At 40.0% G+C, this 17,315-nt stretch overlaps 2 protein-coding genes across 2 annotated transcripts; both read left to right on the forward strand.

The window, feature by feature from the left end:
* The first annotated feature begins 713 nt into the window (after positions 1-713).
* tradd (tnfrsf1a-associated via death domain) lies at positions 714-8,929 on the forward strand. The gene is made up of 5 exons (XM_020661145.3): positions 714-795; positions 3,857-4,013; positions 4,149-4,429; positions 5,634-5,781; positions 7,855-8,929. Exons 2-5 carry the CDS (start codon positions 3,860-3,862, stop codon positions 8,145-8,147), a joined length of 876 nt encoding a protein of 291 aa, XP_020516801.1. The 5' UTR covers positions 714-795; positions 3,857-3,859; the 3' UTR covers positions 8,148-8,929.
* Positions 8,930-10,384: 1,455 nt separating this feature from the next.
* gnao1b (guanine nucleotide binding protein (G protein), alpha activating activity polypeptide O, b) lies at positions 10,385-17,064 on the forward strand. Its single transcript, XM_020625832.3, has 8 exons — positions 10,385-10,796; positions 10,957-10,999; positions 13,612-13,753; positions 14,063-14,223; positions 14,315-14,443; positions 14,575-14,704; positions 15,114-15,267; positions 15,377-17,064. Exons 1-8 carry the CDS (start codon positions 10,679-10,681, stop codon positions 15,562-15,564), a joined length of 1,065 nt encoding a protein of 354 aa, XP_020481488.1. The 5' UTR covers positions 10,385-10,678; the 3' UTR covers positions 15,565-17,064.
* The last annotated feature ends 251 nt before the right edge of the window (positions 17,065-17,315 follow it).

Below are 17,315 nucleotides of genomic sequence, written 5' to 3' on the forward strand. Positions count from 1 at the left end.
GTCCAACACTGTAAATAACTAAATAAATAAAGGTATGCAAGGGGAATAAACTAAAAATCCTCTTCTCACTGACAAGTGGTAAGTAGAAGCTAATATTTTTAACCATTGCGAGATTAATTACTTTCAAGAATAATATATCGCTCTCATTTGACTATAAAGACCTAATATTTACGAGTACCCTTTGTCCTGTTTATAATAAATGTGATATACCATGTCAATGTATTTGCTTTTCAATTGGTTTTTTGGGAGCTTGATTACAGCTATTAACACGAATAGATACGATTCAAATGACCCCTGTAGGAATATAATACACCGTGCTCCTATGCCTATCACAGAGAAGTGCAGGAACATTGATATGATCAAATTCATCAATCAGAAAATGTGAGTGTTCAGAGTAGCTATCAAACATTGCCCGATATATCCCCGCTGATTTGTCTCTCGAACAATTCAATTTCCTTCATGTTTATTTTATTATTATTTCGACTGTCATCAGTTTTTATATTTACAGTCTATGGTTTTTCCCTCACATTAATGATTATGTTCCATTTAAAGAAATAACAACAGAAAAATGTTAACATTAAAGATCTAAGTGTGAAATATTTTGCCCTACATACATATGATAAGAAAAAAAAAGCTTCCTTCCTGTCATGATTTTCGCCCCAGGCGACATGTTGATTTCCACCAATCAGAGCGCTCTTTGGTTTATGCTCAGCCAATGGGAGGTCGGGAAAATTATACCAGTGGGTGTGATCCCTGAGGAGGAAGCGTCCCCGAACAATATAACAAAGTTTGAAGGTAAGTTTGTACAGAGTTTAAATATGTGTTACTTTAAATGGAAAGTAAATATTTTAAACCACGTACGTTAAATGTCGTGTATCTCGCTCTTCACCAACAAAACACAGCGGTTTGCTATCTCTTTCTTTGGCCGAAGTTTCACGTCGGCTGTAGGTGATATTTTGTCTACACGAAGCGTACCCTAACAACCGCTCGTGTCTGATTATCGTGTTGATCCTCTTGTCTTTTAATATGATATTTACATTACAGAAGTGTACTGTTGTTGTGTTTCCATGAAATCAAACTTTTTGAGCTGCTATGAAAAAAGCCCTTCTTGATACACCTCAGTTGTTGGACGTTAACTAGCTAACTTCACGTGTTACAGCACAGAAAATCACCTGTAACTGTACGTCCGGGTCGCATAGCAACCACAATTCGTGCCGGGTTTAGTATTTACATGTCGTGATGGGGCATATAACACTTTGGCTTTGAAAATGTAAAACAGGACCTGGTTTTATTTGTCTCACGGATGTTACTGAAATACATTTTCGATATAGGCCTGTGTAGAAAGTGTGACAACATACTACTGTACATTGATAGTCCACAAAACCTGTAGTATGACAAAACATCATCCTTAAATAGGCTCAAGTGTTTAATTTGTAGCCACTGTTCTGTGTCTGGTGTCCATACTAGCTGTAAAGAAATCCTGATGGGGGAATACCTTAATTTTACACAGTCTCAATGCAAAACATTTTGCTTAAGTTCAAGAAAAGCCAATATTTGATTCAGCATTTTGAGTAGAACAGTGTTTCCTTCAGGATAGGCTAACTGTGTCTCTGTTTCTTTCTGTACACCAGCCCTTTAAAGTAATGCCAGTGATTAGATCCAAGAAGGATATTTCAAACCAAAGCTATTAGCTATGGCTGCAAATAAGTGCAAATCATTGAATTGTTTCCTAATTCTTTATGCCCCGCTTAATCTTGGTGACAATGAATGTAAGTTCTACAGTCCAATCAATTGAATACCGGTTTTTCAATTTCTTTAAGTAACAAATGTCTTTTGAGGACTTTCAGCCAATTGTACTGTACAGACTGTAATGTTGCTGCATGGTCCCTAAAAACTCTTATCCTGGTCATTCAGGGGTGTTCATCGAACGTAATAAAGAGTCTAGGCTTCAGCTGTAGCTCTGACTGTAGATATTGCTGACAACAAGCAATCTGAATTTGGAAAAAATATAAAAAAATAATTTGACACCTGAAATAATACCAGTCACAACATTGTAATTGGTTAGAATTGAGAAGGCATTGGTTTTCTTTCATTCCAGCCATTATTTTAGGGTCTGCTTAGTCACAGTACAATATACGTATTGTATGTAACAGACCAAAAAAAAAAGCATGACATCTTGACAAAAAAGGGAAATCACTAATTTCTTAAAGCAAATCCCCATGTGAATGAAATATTATTTTCCCCCTTAATGTCAGACGAGCTGTCTAGGGAATACTAGAGGTTGCCTTTTGGCAGCAAAATCTAAATGTTGTATTTTAAGCTCCCGATGATCACTTAATCCTGCAGCTGGTGAACAAATCTCACAGTATACTTCCAGGGTATACCGACAGATAGGATAGCATATAATTACATACTGGCTAAATTGTGGAGATTCCTGTAGACCAAACAACCAAGCATACTGTGTATTAGTGAAATATATCAGGACATGCTTATAATCCAGCTCAGAGATGCTCTTTCGACGCTGAGCGCTCTGCATCCTGTGCATGGAGACAACACCAAGAGTTAGCAAACAGCTTCAGTGATTCATTCAGAGTACGGGAGTCAGGGGCTGGTCAGGGGGAGGGGAGAATTGAGATTAAACATGTTTTTATGTAATGAGCATTTCAGGCTGGCGTAAAAAAAAAAATGGAGAAAGTGAAGTGAGGCCACATATACCAGGGATCAATAGTGGGTTTAATTCCAAGAGGAGCCATACATCTGTCTGTTATTAGTCCAAGCAGTATTATTTAAAGACATTTATTATTTATTTTACCCTTATAACATATATCACACATTTCAGAACATCTTCAGTTCAGAATCTGTTGAAATATTCACTGTAAAGGTTGTGTAGCTAAGACAATATCAGGATAGTTATTTGAAAAGACTACGCTTAAACTAATTCTTGTACATGCCCTACAGAAACCACCCTGCCCTGGTCCCTGGTTCCTTTACTAGATATTTATGTTTTTCTGACAAATTGTGTTACTGTGGCAGTGCATTTAGTGGAATCATGAATTTTGTGAATAGCTTCTTCTTAATCCTTGAGCAGTGAAAACCTTTTTTAAGGTTTATGTTTATTTTGGTCTTCTAATATCCTCATGTAAAATGGTTGTAGTATTATGTAATAATAGCCTTTACAAAAAATCCTTAAAAATATAAAAGGGCACTAAAAGCAGTCACTTGGATTAAAGCTGAACTATTGATTTATTCTGCTTTGTGGAGGAGATGTGTGTAATAAGATTATGCAACAGTCACGCAAAGGTTACAAAAATAATATTGTATACATTGTCTGTCCACTCAGGGGGTCACTGACTGCTTGATACACAATGAAAAAGAAACGGCTGAAAAAGTCAACTCGTCACATTCATCCTCATGCTGTTGAAAATGTATGCTAGGTTTTGAATGCAGAGGAGGAACCTGCAACACTGGAGGATATAAAGAATCCTTTTTTTTTTTTTGATTGAAGTCAACCTTTGAATCTAATTTTGACAATTTTTGCACATTAACAACTCCATATGTTCCGGGAGACAGTTTGATCACCTTCCTTGTGTATTACTTCTACTCTGAACCTTGTTGGTAGTTTAGGGATGTTTGACATCAGGATTACATTATTATGAAAACACAGATAACGTTATGGCAAATTGCAGACAAACTGTGCAAGCAAACATCTTTAGACCCAGTCTTTGGGGTGACATTTATTGTGGTGACAATAATTTTTTCAGGTTTTTTTTGTGTTTTTTTGTCAGCCTCTCACCCTCTCCTTTGATGTTTTCCTCTCTTGGCTGTAACTCTGTACTGTGTGTCTCACTGCGTTCAGAGGATGGCAGACAGGACTGTGGATGGTGGGCCATGGACAGGATGTGCAGTTATGTTTCTGCAGTCGCTCTGTCCTCGTGTTGACCTGCTTTCTCTCTTCAAAGACCAGAAACAGGGAAAGTTCATTGTCTTTAAAGTCATCAAGCTGACACTTACAGGTAAGCTCTGTATTGAAGGACCTCAACCTTTTAATACTAAATAGGACCAAATACAAAACAATCTTTATCATATTAATAAGACATTTGTTCTGCATTTAACATCTTGTGTATTGCTCTGAAATGTTTTATGGTCAGATTCTGCAGGAGGATTGGGTGGTTATGAGATACTTAAGGTCCATGACGCTGATCCCTTCCTGGGGGTGGAGGTGAAGTTTGTGGATGAGGCAGCCTGTCAGTACTTCCTCGAGAGCTACAGCTCTGGAGCAGTGCGACAGTCCCTCTCCCAACATGCCTGCCGGCTTCTTGCTCTTTCACAAGAGCTCACTGTGGAAACCCAGCTCAAAGCCAGCACACACATCCTGGATCTGTATCTGGACAAACTGGAACTTTGTCTGAAGCACATCCACCTGTCACAGGTATATTGCATGCTGGGATTTTCTCATATTTAGTGTTTAAGGTTGTTTTAAGGGATTTGATTTCTTTATGTCTTAAAAAACTGCTAAAGCTTGTCTTATCCATACTTACTTGGAATTTCTCTATTAATGAAGGTAGGTAGCTAGCTATCTATGTAGGAAATTTACTTAGCTGTTATTTATCCCAACTATTATGCCCTAATTGTTCAGTCGTTCTATTTAAACCACATGAGGAGAAAGAGATAGTAGGTTTAACTGTGTCTATATAGTTAACGACCCTGTTAGTACACATTCTATTTAGTTAAGTTGCTGCAAGTTGGTATAATTTGCATTTACAGTTTGATGTGGTGACTTTGAATCCAGTGGAAACCAACCAAGACAAACTGGCACAAGCTCATCCCGTTTTTGGATGAAATCCACTCTACATAGCTGAGATATGAACAACCATTCAGAGGTTTTGATCTAAGCTTGTCAGTACTCCCTTAAAGTGATACTTCACCCATTGAAACATGAATCTGTATTGAAATTAGGTCATATATGTAATAGGTCTGTAGTTTCAGTCCCCCCCCCTGTCCCCCTTCCTCATGTTGAAAACATGAGAAACTACAATGTAGTTTCACCCCTTCTAACTTCTGAATCCCTTCTAAATGAGGGCGGGATGCACAACCATTCAAAAATACTACCAGATTTCTAATGATACAAAGCTTAATGCAAATGGGTGAAGCATCCCTAAGATGCAGCTACATAAAGGTCACGAGACACAATTTTAAAGTTGCATGAGTACTTGTTTATTTCTGACTAACAAACTTACTAGCTGTCAACTTAAGAAAGGCTCAAAGTCATTTAACTCATTACCAATTTGACTAAAGGATTCCAAAGTAATGTCACAGCTCCACAAAAATATGATGAACAGAAATGCTTTGATTCATTCATTACTTTTCCAAGTATCTGTGTGTCTTTTTTCCTCACTCACACACTAGTTTCACAACTGCAAAATTTCCCTCAATAGTCTTCATGAGTTTGGCTAGAGATGCTGGAAGTATTCAACAACTCATAGCTGCAAAAACATGAATTTTTCGCAGATGATCTTTGGGATAGCGCCAGAAAGAAAATAAAAACAACATTAAAAGGTTTTTTGTAGCTCTCAAATGGCTAGTGCACCAAAATGTTTTTATTCTTTTATTGACTTTTTGTCATTTTGTGTCAGCCGGAGCGTCTGCGGGACGAGGAGATTGATCACCTAGAGCAGCAGCTGCAGAGTCAAGCCCTCGGTTCAGCCCCTCAGGCTGTCACCATCACACAGGAAGAGTCGGCGGTCCCTAGCAACTGCTTTAAGTTTCAGAATAGAGTGTATGGTGAGTCAACCATTTCTACATCTGAGTCCTTTATACTGTGTCCTTCAAAGACCGGTTGTCAATGTATAGATTAAAGGAGCATTTATAGCAAAAGCAAAAAAATAATTATCCTAATATTGAGATGTTTGGGGACAAATGTTGTGCCAATGACATTCTTTACATTCATTTTTTTTAAGCAAGCCACACATTTTAAATAGAATGTGTATCTTCCTTGTCTCACTACAACAATGTAGTAATGTGTAGAGCAGATATAAATGTTGCTTGTATTTTATAATCCATAAGCAAAAGCTTGAATTTATTTATTCCTACCTTGCCAATCATTGCTGCTGGGTCGCTCAGTATTTCGGTTGTATGGTTTTGAAACCTCTTTCTTGATCATGTGTTTTTGCAGCTGATAATTTTGCTCCATAGTAAAAAAAGATGCAACAAGCCGCCAAATTCAACATTCCAACACCCAATCCATTGTGTTGTATTTACTGACACGCTATGAATTCAGTGCTGTTTGCCATTGTACTCCCTAATCCAACCATTTATGAATTAATGTTCAGTCTAAGGGAAGAGATTAGTGCCAGTAGATAATGTATTTGGATTGCATTGATTTACATGTATTGACCCAGTATTTAGAATTTAAAATCAACTGAAAACTGATTTACAAAGGGACTAAAGGAATGTGAAAAATACTAATTCAAATGAATTCAGTAAAAAAAAAAATTTTTTTTAATGAAATTAGTCTGGTTTAGATTGTCTAATTGAACTAGTTGAGATGCATTTCACTTTGCATTCACTTGCTGCATGGCTACATGGCTAAACCAGGGGCAGACTGGGCTTCTCGACACTCTGGTGAATCACAGAGCGGCCTCTGATCCAGTACAGCTGGCGGCCACCTTGCATGCATCATTGTTTTTTGGCGTGTCTGTTATCAGTGACCATTAAGTCCTCTCAATTATATATAATTCTGTGCCCATCTCAGATTTACACACACAAGCCACACGTTTCATGCCATAGAAACAGCGACAATGATGCGACAGCCACACACAAGTTAACATGTCAACAGTGTGGACGTACCAAAGCACCCTGAACCTGCACTCTCTAGTGTGCTTCTTGCACTTCATTGACACCATGGAGAGTAATTTGTCTGTCTCCCTCTCTCACTCTTTCTTTTTTCTCCCCTCTCCTTTGATTTTTTAACAGTAATTAAGCAGTCAGTGTTTCAGTGCAATAGTTGTTGTGGACTGGGCTAGGTCAGAGTCAATGGCTCTTTTATAGTCCCAGTCCAACCCTGAGCCAAACTCTGTATTATCTTATATAGCCATTATGATATGACAGCAGATGTTGTTTGAACTTCACAAAGCTGTCCAATAATTGAAATGAAATGTCCAATCTCACATTAACTTTTTCTTCAGTGTTTTGTTCTGTGCTGTTTGTGACAAGTGAAAAAAATATGACACCAGTGATTTTCACTTTTAATTGACAACATTTATTGGCCTGATAAAAGGATTGTTCAGTATTCATTCCCACACTACATTCCTTTACTAGTTCAAAGTTATTTAATAAAATGCATTAAATGAGTAAAGTAAATGTGAAAAGCTGTCATGCGTGACAAACACATGTGTCCTGCCTGTGAAGCATACAGTAACTAAAGAGACCGATCTTTCACTCAGCTGTTTGCCAAATCAGGGCTAAAGAGAGGGGGAATATTCAGCTTAATTTTATATAGCGGACATATCCATGATTCTAAATAAATAATATAATAATAATAATTAATAAAAAATGTGTCTCATAGTCTGTTCAATATACAAAAGCAGGGGTTTGCCGACATGATCTCCAAATCACAAGAGATGTTTTATCGCTTTAGAGGAAAGAAAATGTATTAAAAAAATTGTTGAGGCAAAAGAATATGTAAAAAAAATTGTTGATATTCTGCAAGGTTAAAGTTTACAGCAGATCCATAAGTTATTATTAATAATATTTTACGGCTTATATGAATATGTACAAACCAATGTTTACATAATCACATTGAAGAACACATTTAATTTGTCTTAACACTTCATCCTTTATCTTTTCGCCTGTCAGAGGACCGTATGCTGACAGCAGCAGATGTTCAGAGCTTCTCTAACGGAGTGGGCCGTCAGTGGAAGCACGTAGGGAGAGCCCTGGGGAAGAGCTGCCGGGCTCTGAAAGGTCCGGCCATAGACAACCTGGCCTACGAGTACGAGAGAGAAGGGCTGTATGAGCAAGCCTATCAGCTGCTCAGCCGCTTCATTGAGGCAGAGGGGCGAGCAGCCAAGTTGAGCCGGTTGGTCAAAGCACTGGAGGACTGCAAACTCACCAGCCTGGCTGAGAATATTTTGGACATACAGCCTTGAGAGTGACCCTGATTGCTTTTCACCTGCCTGAAAACTAAGGGGGAGAGGTCATCTCCACTCTCTACAGTTCACTGTGTCCTGCCTGCTTTTATGTACAGTATGTTTGTCCTTGATTGACGTCTGTCATTCTCAAATCATTCCTCAGTGTGTGTGTGTGTGTGTGTGTGTGTGTGTGTGTGTGTGTGTGTGTGTGTGTGTGTGTGTGTGTGTGTGTGTGTGTGTGTGTGTGTGTGTGTGTGTGTGTGTGTGTGTGTGTGTGTGTGTGTGTGTGTGTGTGTGTGTGTGTGTGTGTGTGTGCTTTTCTATGTGTGTTTGTGTGTGTGAGAGCATGCTCCAAACAAAGAATTGATTTACATCTTGATTGCCTTTTCAATTATTAGAATTATTGTTTGAATTTAGATGAAATGATCTGTCGTCATTGTCATAAAATATGCTGTCTTGAGTTTTAAACACTGTTTAACCTGTTTTCATCATGTAGCTCTTTTATTTCTGCTTTATGAGTCAATTTACACATGGAGCCTTTTGGGTCTTATTGCTAATGAGAACGCAACTGAAGCTTATGGATTTTTTTTCTACAAAATGGGTTTCTACAAATTAAATGGTTTTAAAAAAAAGTCTTCATGTTTTTGTATGATGCATTAGTGTAATTAAAACTGAAAACATAATTTTGTCAAAATTCCCTCAGGTATAATTTAGCACTAATCCCCCCCTCCCTCTCATCACTCCCTGTCAGTCATGTACACATGCATTTGCTCATATGATTAAACTGTGCTGATAACTGATGTTGCTGAGTGTGTGTGCCACCATGCGTCACACTTTGTAGGGGGCTTCAGGGCAGAGAGATGGGTATTGCAGTGTGAGTTGTGTGTGTGTGTGTGTGTGTGTGTGTGTGTGTGTGTGTGTGTGTGTGCGCATGTGGTTGAGAGTGTGAGAGTGAGTGAGTGAAGGCTTTATCTCAGCCTGGCTGTCAAAGAGGAAATTCACTGATGGACAGATGAAGTCTCTTCAGGTTGAGCTCCTGCTGGTTTTATTCCGGGTCCACTGTGGAGCCCCACCCCCCTTTCTACTGCACTTGACCATCCATCCAGATGTGATGTGTGGATTAGAAGCTTTTATCACTCATTTATTACTGTTATGTGGTATGACCACAACCCCCAACAAAGCTCTGTAAGTTATGATAACACACACATCTCTTTAGATTAGATGTAACCAGGAGCAGGAATGCCACTTAAATAACTGAAGTTATTTTCTGGGAATTTTAGGGGATTAATGACATAACATTACACTCTACACTAAACAAATCTAGCAAACGCTGGGTTCATTAAACTGATTAAGATCAGTTTTTTTACTCGAAATATCTTAATAACATTGTTTTTAGGATAAAAGGTTTTGACTCTTGGAAGTGTATGAAAAATTCAAAACGTTTAATTCAAAATTTTGATTTAAATTCCTGAGGTGGGTGGAGTTTGCTACACGCACACACACTGGATACACGGTGTCATTCCACTACACAAAAGATTAGGACCTACTAGTTATAGTTAACTTTTTACAGATATGTTTACATTAAAACTATAGTAATTCAATAAAATATAGTGCATAGGCATACTTAGTTTCATTTTATCGTAACACTGTGATCAGAATCATGAATGCATATTTTTAATTTCTGATTGGATGTTATACTAGGCCTATATAGCCTATGTTACTGTTTTCGGAAACAGTTTTTGCGTTTCTTTGTTGGCAATTTCGGCTACTTAAAATGACTGATTGTGTTCTATCCCATCACGCCCATCCAACACGTTAAATAAATAAAACACCTCCACCACGTAGGCGACATCACATCATAGTGCTATCAATATTTCAACCCTATTTTGTGTTATTAAGCTTTAATCCTCTCCGAACACAAAATACAAGGCCTAATGTCTTCTCAATTGCTCAAACAACAGCTCAATACACACTAATAACAGGAGACAAGAAGGCAGAATTTGCCATTTAAACGCTCTTTCATTTGAATAATCTTTCATAGGACGTGATTAAAGCTCAATGTCTGTGACGTAGGCGAGCTTTAGGTGAGTCTCGCGCAGCTAGCACCGCTCCTCTTCACTTCCTCTCGCGCGCCCCTCCAGCCTGCCTGAAAAGATACGATGAAATCGCTCGCGCTCGCTGTCATCATCACCATCAGCGCCGCCCTGTAGAGAAAGAAAGAGAGAGAGAGAGAGAGAGAGAGAGAGAGAGAGAGAGAGCTCCAGCCCCCCCTCCTTCCCACCTAACAACAACCCAACCCCGCAGGCTCGAGCACAACGACCCCACCCCCCAATCCCCTCTGAGAGGAGACGGAGCGAGAGAAGCGCATACGGAGTCACGGAGAAAAGACTGTTTCGATATCCCGGCTCTGTTTAGCCCTCAATCCGGGCCTAATGCTGTAGCAGACGGCACGGGAGGAGAGCTCGAGCGAGAGACAACGCACTGATTGAGAGTCGGCGAGGGACAGGGCGGACCGGAGACACGACGGGATTGCTCATTCGCCTGGAAACATGGGATGTACACTGAGCGCCGAGGAGCGCGCGGCTCTGGACCGGAGCAAGGCCATCGAGAAAAACCTGAAAGAAGACGGTGTGGTCGCCGCCAAGGACGTCAAGCTGCTGCTGCTCGGTAAGAGAAGAGCCTCTCCCGCTGCGGGGCTGCAGCGCCACGGCCCGGCACGGCTCGGGTCTGGTTGTGGTGGGGCTGCATGGGGCGGAGGTGCTCTCCGTGGTACTGATTTCACTGCCGGCTCTCACTCTGCCTTCCGTTTTTTTTTTTTTTTTTACAGGCGGCGGAGAGTCCGGCAAAAGCACCATCGTCAAACAGATGAAGTAAGTGTTGAATCTTTAATCGTTTTCTGACAATTTTAACCCTTCCCGGGGCAGTCAGAGTAAAAGGCCCGAGATTGCGCCTCCCCTATCTGTGCTAAGGCAGGTTGAGCCGCCATGTTTCGAGAGGCCGTAGCCCCGGAGGAGTGCCGGTGACTCGAGCACCTCCTGCAGATCGACTGTGAGGCTGCGGAGGCCGCACCGGTGCATCGCAGGGTGCTGTTCACTGCCTTGGTGCTGAAATGTAGTTAACCAGGGTTTGTCTTTTCTCCAGGGAGTGTGCGACTGGGGGATAGGTGGGTGTTGTTCATCTGTGCGCGCTCGTGCGCGCGCTCGGGCGTGTATGAGTGCGTGCGTGCGTATGTGTGTGTGTGTGTGTGTGTGTGTGTGTGTGTGTGTGTGTGTGTGTGTGTGAATTACATTGAGGTCACTACAGCTCCATTAGTGAATACCTCTGCTTTTAATCTTAATGGCTTTAAGTGCCCGATATCGCCGGGAGTACTTTGACTATAAAGCGGATTTACGCAGAAATATGGCTTCTAAAACCGCATCTAAACCTTCCCCTGTCTAAGCTAAATCACTCTTTGATGTTTTAAATCACTGTTGTTGTTTTCTATAAACCTCTTAGTTAAGTTTCTAGATGTTTCAGTCCAGAAAAATCTCGGTCTTATTGTATATTTTGCTCGTGAATCATGTCTACCAATGTTTTTCTTGAAAGCAGTGTTCCTCCGTCCTGCTCAGCGCATCCCTAGGCCTGCAATGCAATGACTGCATCCTCCCTCCCTGCCTCTTTCTCTTCCCTTCACCTCATTACCCTCCCTGTGGTCCCTGGTTGTCCATAATTCACTGCTGTGCCCTGAATGCAACACATAGGGCCTGAAAGTGTTTACAAACACTTTCCAGGATTTGATTGAGCCAAGTAGGCAACATATCATGGGTTTTACTGCGCACTTTCTGTCATAAAGACAGATAGTTGAGGATACAGTTTTTTTCATCATTATCACTGGTTTCTTTATATTGTTTGATGGAGTCCTATTGTGCAAGATCCATCACTGTAGAGTGTGAAATTCAACAAAAAAAAACATAAATGCTCAGAATATGTACCAACTGTGTCCTGTAGCTTAAACTATGTACATGTTGAGGTAGATTTAGTACATTGATTATTCAGATTTAACAAGTTAACTTCACAGATATGTAATGTTTTTCTAACCAGCATCATCAGTTGCAGCTGCAGGATGTCAGTGGTGTCTATTTATCATGCTTCTGTTTTAAGACACTGTGATTGGTCAATTAAAGTTTTCATCACTCAATTATACTGAAAACTGTTAACCTATCAAATACAAAATCAATCTTCAAAATTCAGATAGCCCAAGTTTTGAGTTGTTTTTAATGCACAGAAGACAAAAACTCCCTGGTTTTCTTATTTGTTTAATGTGAATAATGACATTTAACATTTTTGAAGAAAGTATTTGCAGATATTTTTATTCTTAATAGTTATTTGGAGCCCATTCTCCTATCATGCATGCAATAAATATGATCGGCGATGTTAAATTCATTAAGACCCTGATGCATCTCAAGCATAAACACTAGCCATTTTATTATTTTCTAGCTAAAATGATTAGTTGGTGAATCAATTAGCTGACTGACAAAATACTTAAGCAATTTTCTTGATCAATCACCTTTATGGTAACATTTTCTGGTCCCTCTTCTTCTATCATGGCACAATGTAAGATCTTACATTGTAGTTAAATAAATACCTTTGGAGTTGGACCAAAAAAAATCTATTGGTTCTTTATTTCTGTTTTCTGTAGCCCAGATTTACTAATGACCTTTGCTGCATGAAAAACTGCACCTCTACTTCTGTCTCTGCTGGTTAATGTTTAAATTCATGCTTTTTATGAGGTTTGGGGAGCATGTGGTATTTTCAGGTAAGGTGGTTGACTTCTGCTAACAAACAACTGCAAAATGTGCACTGATAAGATGAATATATGTCATGACGTTATCCCTTATTTATCTTCCTTCTCAAACATCAATAAATGATAACAAAGAAGATAACAAGAAACTGCCGAGTTTAAACGTGGACTGCAGGTCAGCTACAAGGAAGTTATGACTGATCATTAATTGGATTCACTGTGATGGAGGCCAGGCTGATGGTGCTCTGATGGATAATTGAATGTTGACCAGATTATCAGGAGTTTAAGTGTGCCTTACTGGATGAAACAGTAGAGTCCTGTTTAGTGTGATTGATTGGTGCTCTGACCGATTCCACTCCATTGCACATCATACATTATAAATGGCTTAAATATCACATTACTGTCCAATTAAAGATCACAGACTGAGGATGTGATCAATTCCCATCCCATTATGTGCAGACACACTTCAAGGTGCATTTTAGGATTTACAGATGGAAGGCAGAAGGTAGGGTGAACTTTGAGATTTACTGTATGTAGTTCTGATACCAGGAAGGATTGATCAAGAACTTAATAAAGCTATTAAAGAAAATGTGGAGCTTTTATTGTGAAAGGACAGCTGTGTGGGTCTGCGGTAGCATATGGAAAAGTGTGACTTTTCCTCTTTAGTCCGTGCTCGATGCTAACATCTGTGTGCGCCTGCAGGATTATCCATGAAGATGGCTTTTCTGGGGATGATGTGAAGCAGTATAAGCCTGTCGTCTACAGCAACACCATCCAGAGCTTGGCCGCCATCCTCCGAGCCATGGACTCACTGGGCATTGAGTTTGGAGACAAGGATAGAAAAGTTAGTCTTATCGTTACTCTTCCAGCTCCAGTGTATTGTGCAGAAACAGGAATGGGTTTTCGGATTAATTAAATTAAAGCATCTGCTTTGGATAACATGTCTAGTCGATGTCTGAGTGCTTGTAGTATTTTCACATTTATTGAAAATGATTCTTTGATAAGTGATTTTGCTTTGAAGTATTAATTCATGGAGAATCATTTTGTATGAGAAGATTTATAATATAGAAAAATCATGCAACAAGTGATAATGATGAATATGTACATACAATTTTGTCGTCTTTCCCCGATCTTATTAAATGTATTCATGCAGGCGGATGCCAAGCTGGTTTGTGATGTGGTGAGTCGTATGGAGGACACAGAGCCGTACTCTGCTGAGCTTCTGACCGCCATGAAGCGTGTTTGGTCTGACGCCGGGACTCAAGAGTGCTTTAACCGTGCCCGAGAATACCAACTGAACGACTCGGCTCAATAGTGAGTGCCATAAACAGATTTAAAAACGATATTTTTTGATATATGTTATCTAGACATTTAATCCACGTTCTTCTTGATATTCGTCCCTCAGCTACCTTGATAGTCTAGATCGTATCGGGGCTGCAGAGTACCAGCCCACAGAGCAGGATATCCTGAGAACCAGAGTGAAGACAACTGGTATCGTCGAAACCCACTTCACCTTCAAAAACCTCCATTTCAGGTAGATCACATGGAGCTTCTGCAGTATATAAGAGTCGCCACTACTTGGCCTTTGTTTCAGGCATTTCGTCTGAGATTAGGTCCAGGGGATTACAGCTCTGAGACTCCATTGACTTCCTTCACTTTTTCCAGGCTGTTTGACGTGGGGGGTCAAAGGTCAGAGAGGAAGAAGTGGATCCACTGCTTTGAAGATGTGACGGCCATTATCTTTTGTGTCGCTCTGAGCGGATATGACCAGGTGCTCCATGAAGATGAAACAACTGTAAGTGTGACTCAGTTAATTCAATCTGAATCCCTCTGCTGCACAATCCATGGAGGTACTTTGAATGCTGTCATAGGATGAAAACTGAGAGTCCTGGTGGATAAAATACTCAAACAATTTACCTTTTTTTCATTTTTTTTCTTTTACTTTCTTCTACTCTGATTTAAATATTATCCATGAGAATTTCATCTCAGTCAGGTGCCTTTTGTAGGTTAACAGGAAAAACTTGAAACCTTTAAAATTATGTTTTTCTGTGGGAATAAAATAAAAAACCCTTTAAAGATAAATATTTAAATTATGAGTGTAACCTTAAGAAAATCAATATATTATTAATCAGCAACACTTTACCAATTTTGCTGGATCAGTCATTTATACACAACTTTACACTGTGTTTTTATCCTTTTTGCAGAACCGCATGCATGAGTCACTCATGCTCTTTGACTCCATCTGTAACAACAAGTTCTTCATTGACACCTCAATCATCCTCTTCCTCAACAAGAAAGATCTGTTTGCTGAAAAGATTAAGAAGTCCCCGCTGTCTATCTGTTTTCCAGAATACACAGGTGAGAGTCCCCAACGTTTCACTTCAGTGCAGAGCTGCTTCACAAGCACAGTGATGAAGATTAGTCCCTCGCTCTGTCTTCAATTCTCTCTCTCTCTTTCCTCCCCCAGGTGCTAACACTTACGATGATGCCACTGCTTATATTCAGGTTCAGTTTGAAAGTAAGAACCGCTCTCCCAATAAGGAGATCTACTGTCACCTGACCTGTGCCACAGACACAGGAAACATCCAGGTAGTGTTTGATGCTGTCACTGACATCATTATTGCAAACAACCTTAGAGGATGTGGCTTATACTGAGGCCTGGCCAAGCACAGAGGTTGTTGTGGAGAGTATGAGGTGTTAATAATGATAATTTTGATGATACTTAAACACATAAATATGTAATTCTACACGTCCAAATGGACCCAAAGAGCTGCCGTCAGACACCACACTGGATTATTGCCATGATTTGTTCCCTTCCTTTTTATTTTCAGTATACAACCCCACTTTTGTCTTTTAAAACTATGTTTTTGAGCTGAATGTTTCATGTTCTGTTGATGACTATGTCAACATCTAGTAAGGTCAGAAGCGGCAGCACCAGGGTTTTATTCACCTGGAGCCTTGTTTTTGCAAACCCGGCCCAGAAATATAACATGAAGGGTGTGCAATGTCATTTTTAAACCACGGTGTGGCATACGGTCCCATTCTCTGTGACATGTGCACGTCTCGAGGCATTTCTATCTGTACTGAATATAGCCTGTTGTGCTGCATATGAAGAGCTGCTGTGAGTATGAAGGTGGAGATGATGATGATGTTGTTGGGGAGGTTGCTGTACGCGTGGCTGAGGGTCATGATTTGGAAGGAGGCTATTTTAACTTTCAGAAGGGACAAAGCTCCCCTCTCCCTTAGACCCACTCACGACTGAATAGCCTGCAGGTCTGTTCCACTCTCTGTTCTCCCTTTTACTTTGTAACATAATGTGAGAGAGGATTCTTCTGTTCAGAGGGACCGACCCATTCTATTGGCCTCCTGTAGCGTGAGGAAACGCCTCTCAGCCAATGAAATTCAAATACAACTCTGTCATATTGGTGCCATCCATCTGATGGCAGACAGGATTAGGAGGAAAAAAATATTATTCATGCTCATCATTATTTAAGTGACATATAATATTTTATTATCATCGAATGATTTATTTATTTAAGCCTCATGCCCTACATGCCTCCTCCTACCTCCTGAGACCCTGTGCCACATATTTGTTTCCTGATATTAAACACTGAGGTACACAGATACCTGTCTGCGGTTCAGAGGGTAGAAAGCAGCCCTCCAATGACATCTTGTTCTCTGTGTGGTGCTTGACCCTTTGATGTGAAACTGTGTAGAAATAGAAGACTGCACAAGGAGAACAATATCATTTGAAGAAGCCTCTGTATGGGGAGTCGGGGGGGTTTTCTAAAACTCCTCTGATCAGGTAACAGGGAACCTTTTATCCATCCCCCTTCCCCACGCATCTGTCACAATTCTCTTCTCAGAGAAAAAGTACAGCTCTCCGTTTTCACCTGTGCACCCAGAAATTCATCCTCCCATCCCTGTATACTCTTATCTATCACATATCAGTCCCTATATCCTACTCTCCATTTTCACCTTAAAAGCACCGTACTGTATATATATATTATGATTATACCAGATTTTTTTTTACTGTGAATGTTTTTGTGCTGCACCCCATCCTATTTGGTAGTTTATTGGTTGCTCTCATGTGGAATGTTTGTGCTGAGCCAATCGAATGTTGTGTTTACATTAAAGCCACACTTTTCCTAACTATTCCTGGGTTTGTGAGTCTGATTATTTTGAGGAGGGGGATTAAAACAATCATGGCAAAAGTTAAAATGTATGCTGACGTGATTTAATCTGTTCAGAGAATTACGTTTATACTGGGAAATTAGGTTGAATGTTATGAGACTAGAGCACTTGTAATGTCTCATTGGCAGGTGAGCACAGCTTTGTATTTATTGCCAGGAATATGTAAAAAAAAAAGAAAAAAAAAAAGATCTGGAACAGGTCTTGCATAGCAG

This window comes from Labrus bergylta, chromosome 3 (genome assembly GCF_963930695.1).
Source record: "Labrus bergylta chromosome 3, fLabBer1.1, whole genome shotgun sequence".
In the NCBI taxonomy this organism is placed as follows: Eukaryota; Metazoa; Chordata; class Actinopteri; order Labriformes; family Labridae; genus Labrus; species Labrus bergylta.

Coding starts and splice junctions, on each gene's coding strand:
- tradd (XM_020661145.3), top strand. CDS start 3,860: ATGGCAGACAGGACTGTGGATGGTGGGCCATGGACAGGATGTGCAGTT. Junction 4,014..4,148: donor CATCAAGCTGACACTTACAG/GTAAGCTCTGTA, acceptor TTTTATGGTCAG/ATTCTGCAGGAGGATTGGGT. Junction 4,430..5,633: donor AGCACATCCACCTGTCACAG/GTATATTGCATG, acceptor ATTTTGTGTCAG/CCGGAGCGTCTGCGGGACGA.
- gnao1b (XM_020625832.3), top strand. CDS start 10,679: ATGGGATGTACACTGAGCGCCGAGGAGCGCGCGGCTCTGGACCGGAGC. Junction 13,754..14,062: donor TTGGAGACAAGGATAGAAAA/GTTAGTCTTATC, acceptor GTATTCATGCAG/GCGGATGCCAAGCTGGTTTG. Junction 14,224..14,314: donor CTGAACGACTCGGCTCAATA/GTGAGTGCCATA, acceptor TTCGTCCCTCAG/CTACCTTGATAGTCTAGATC.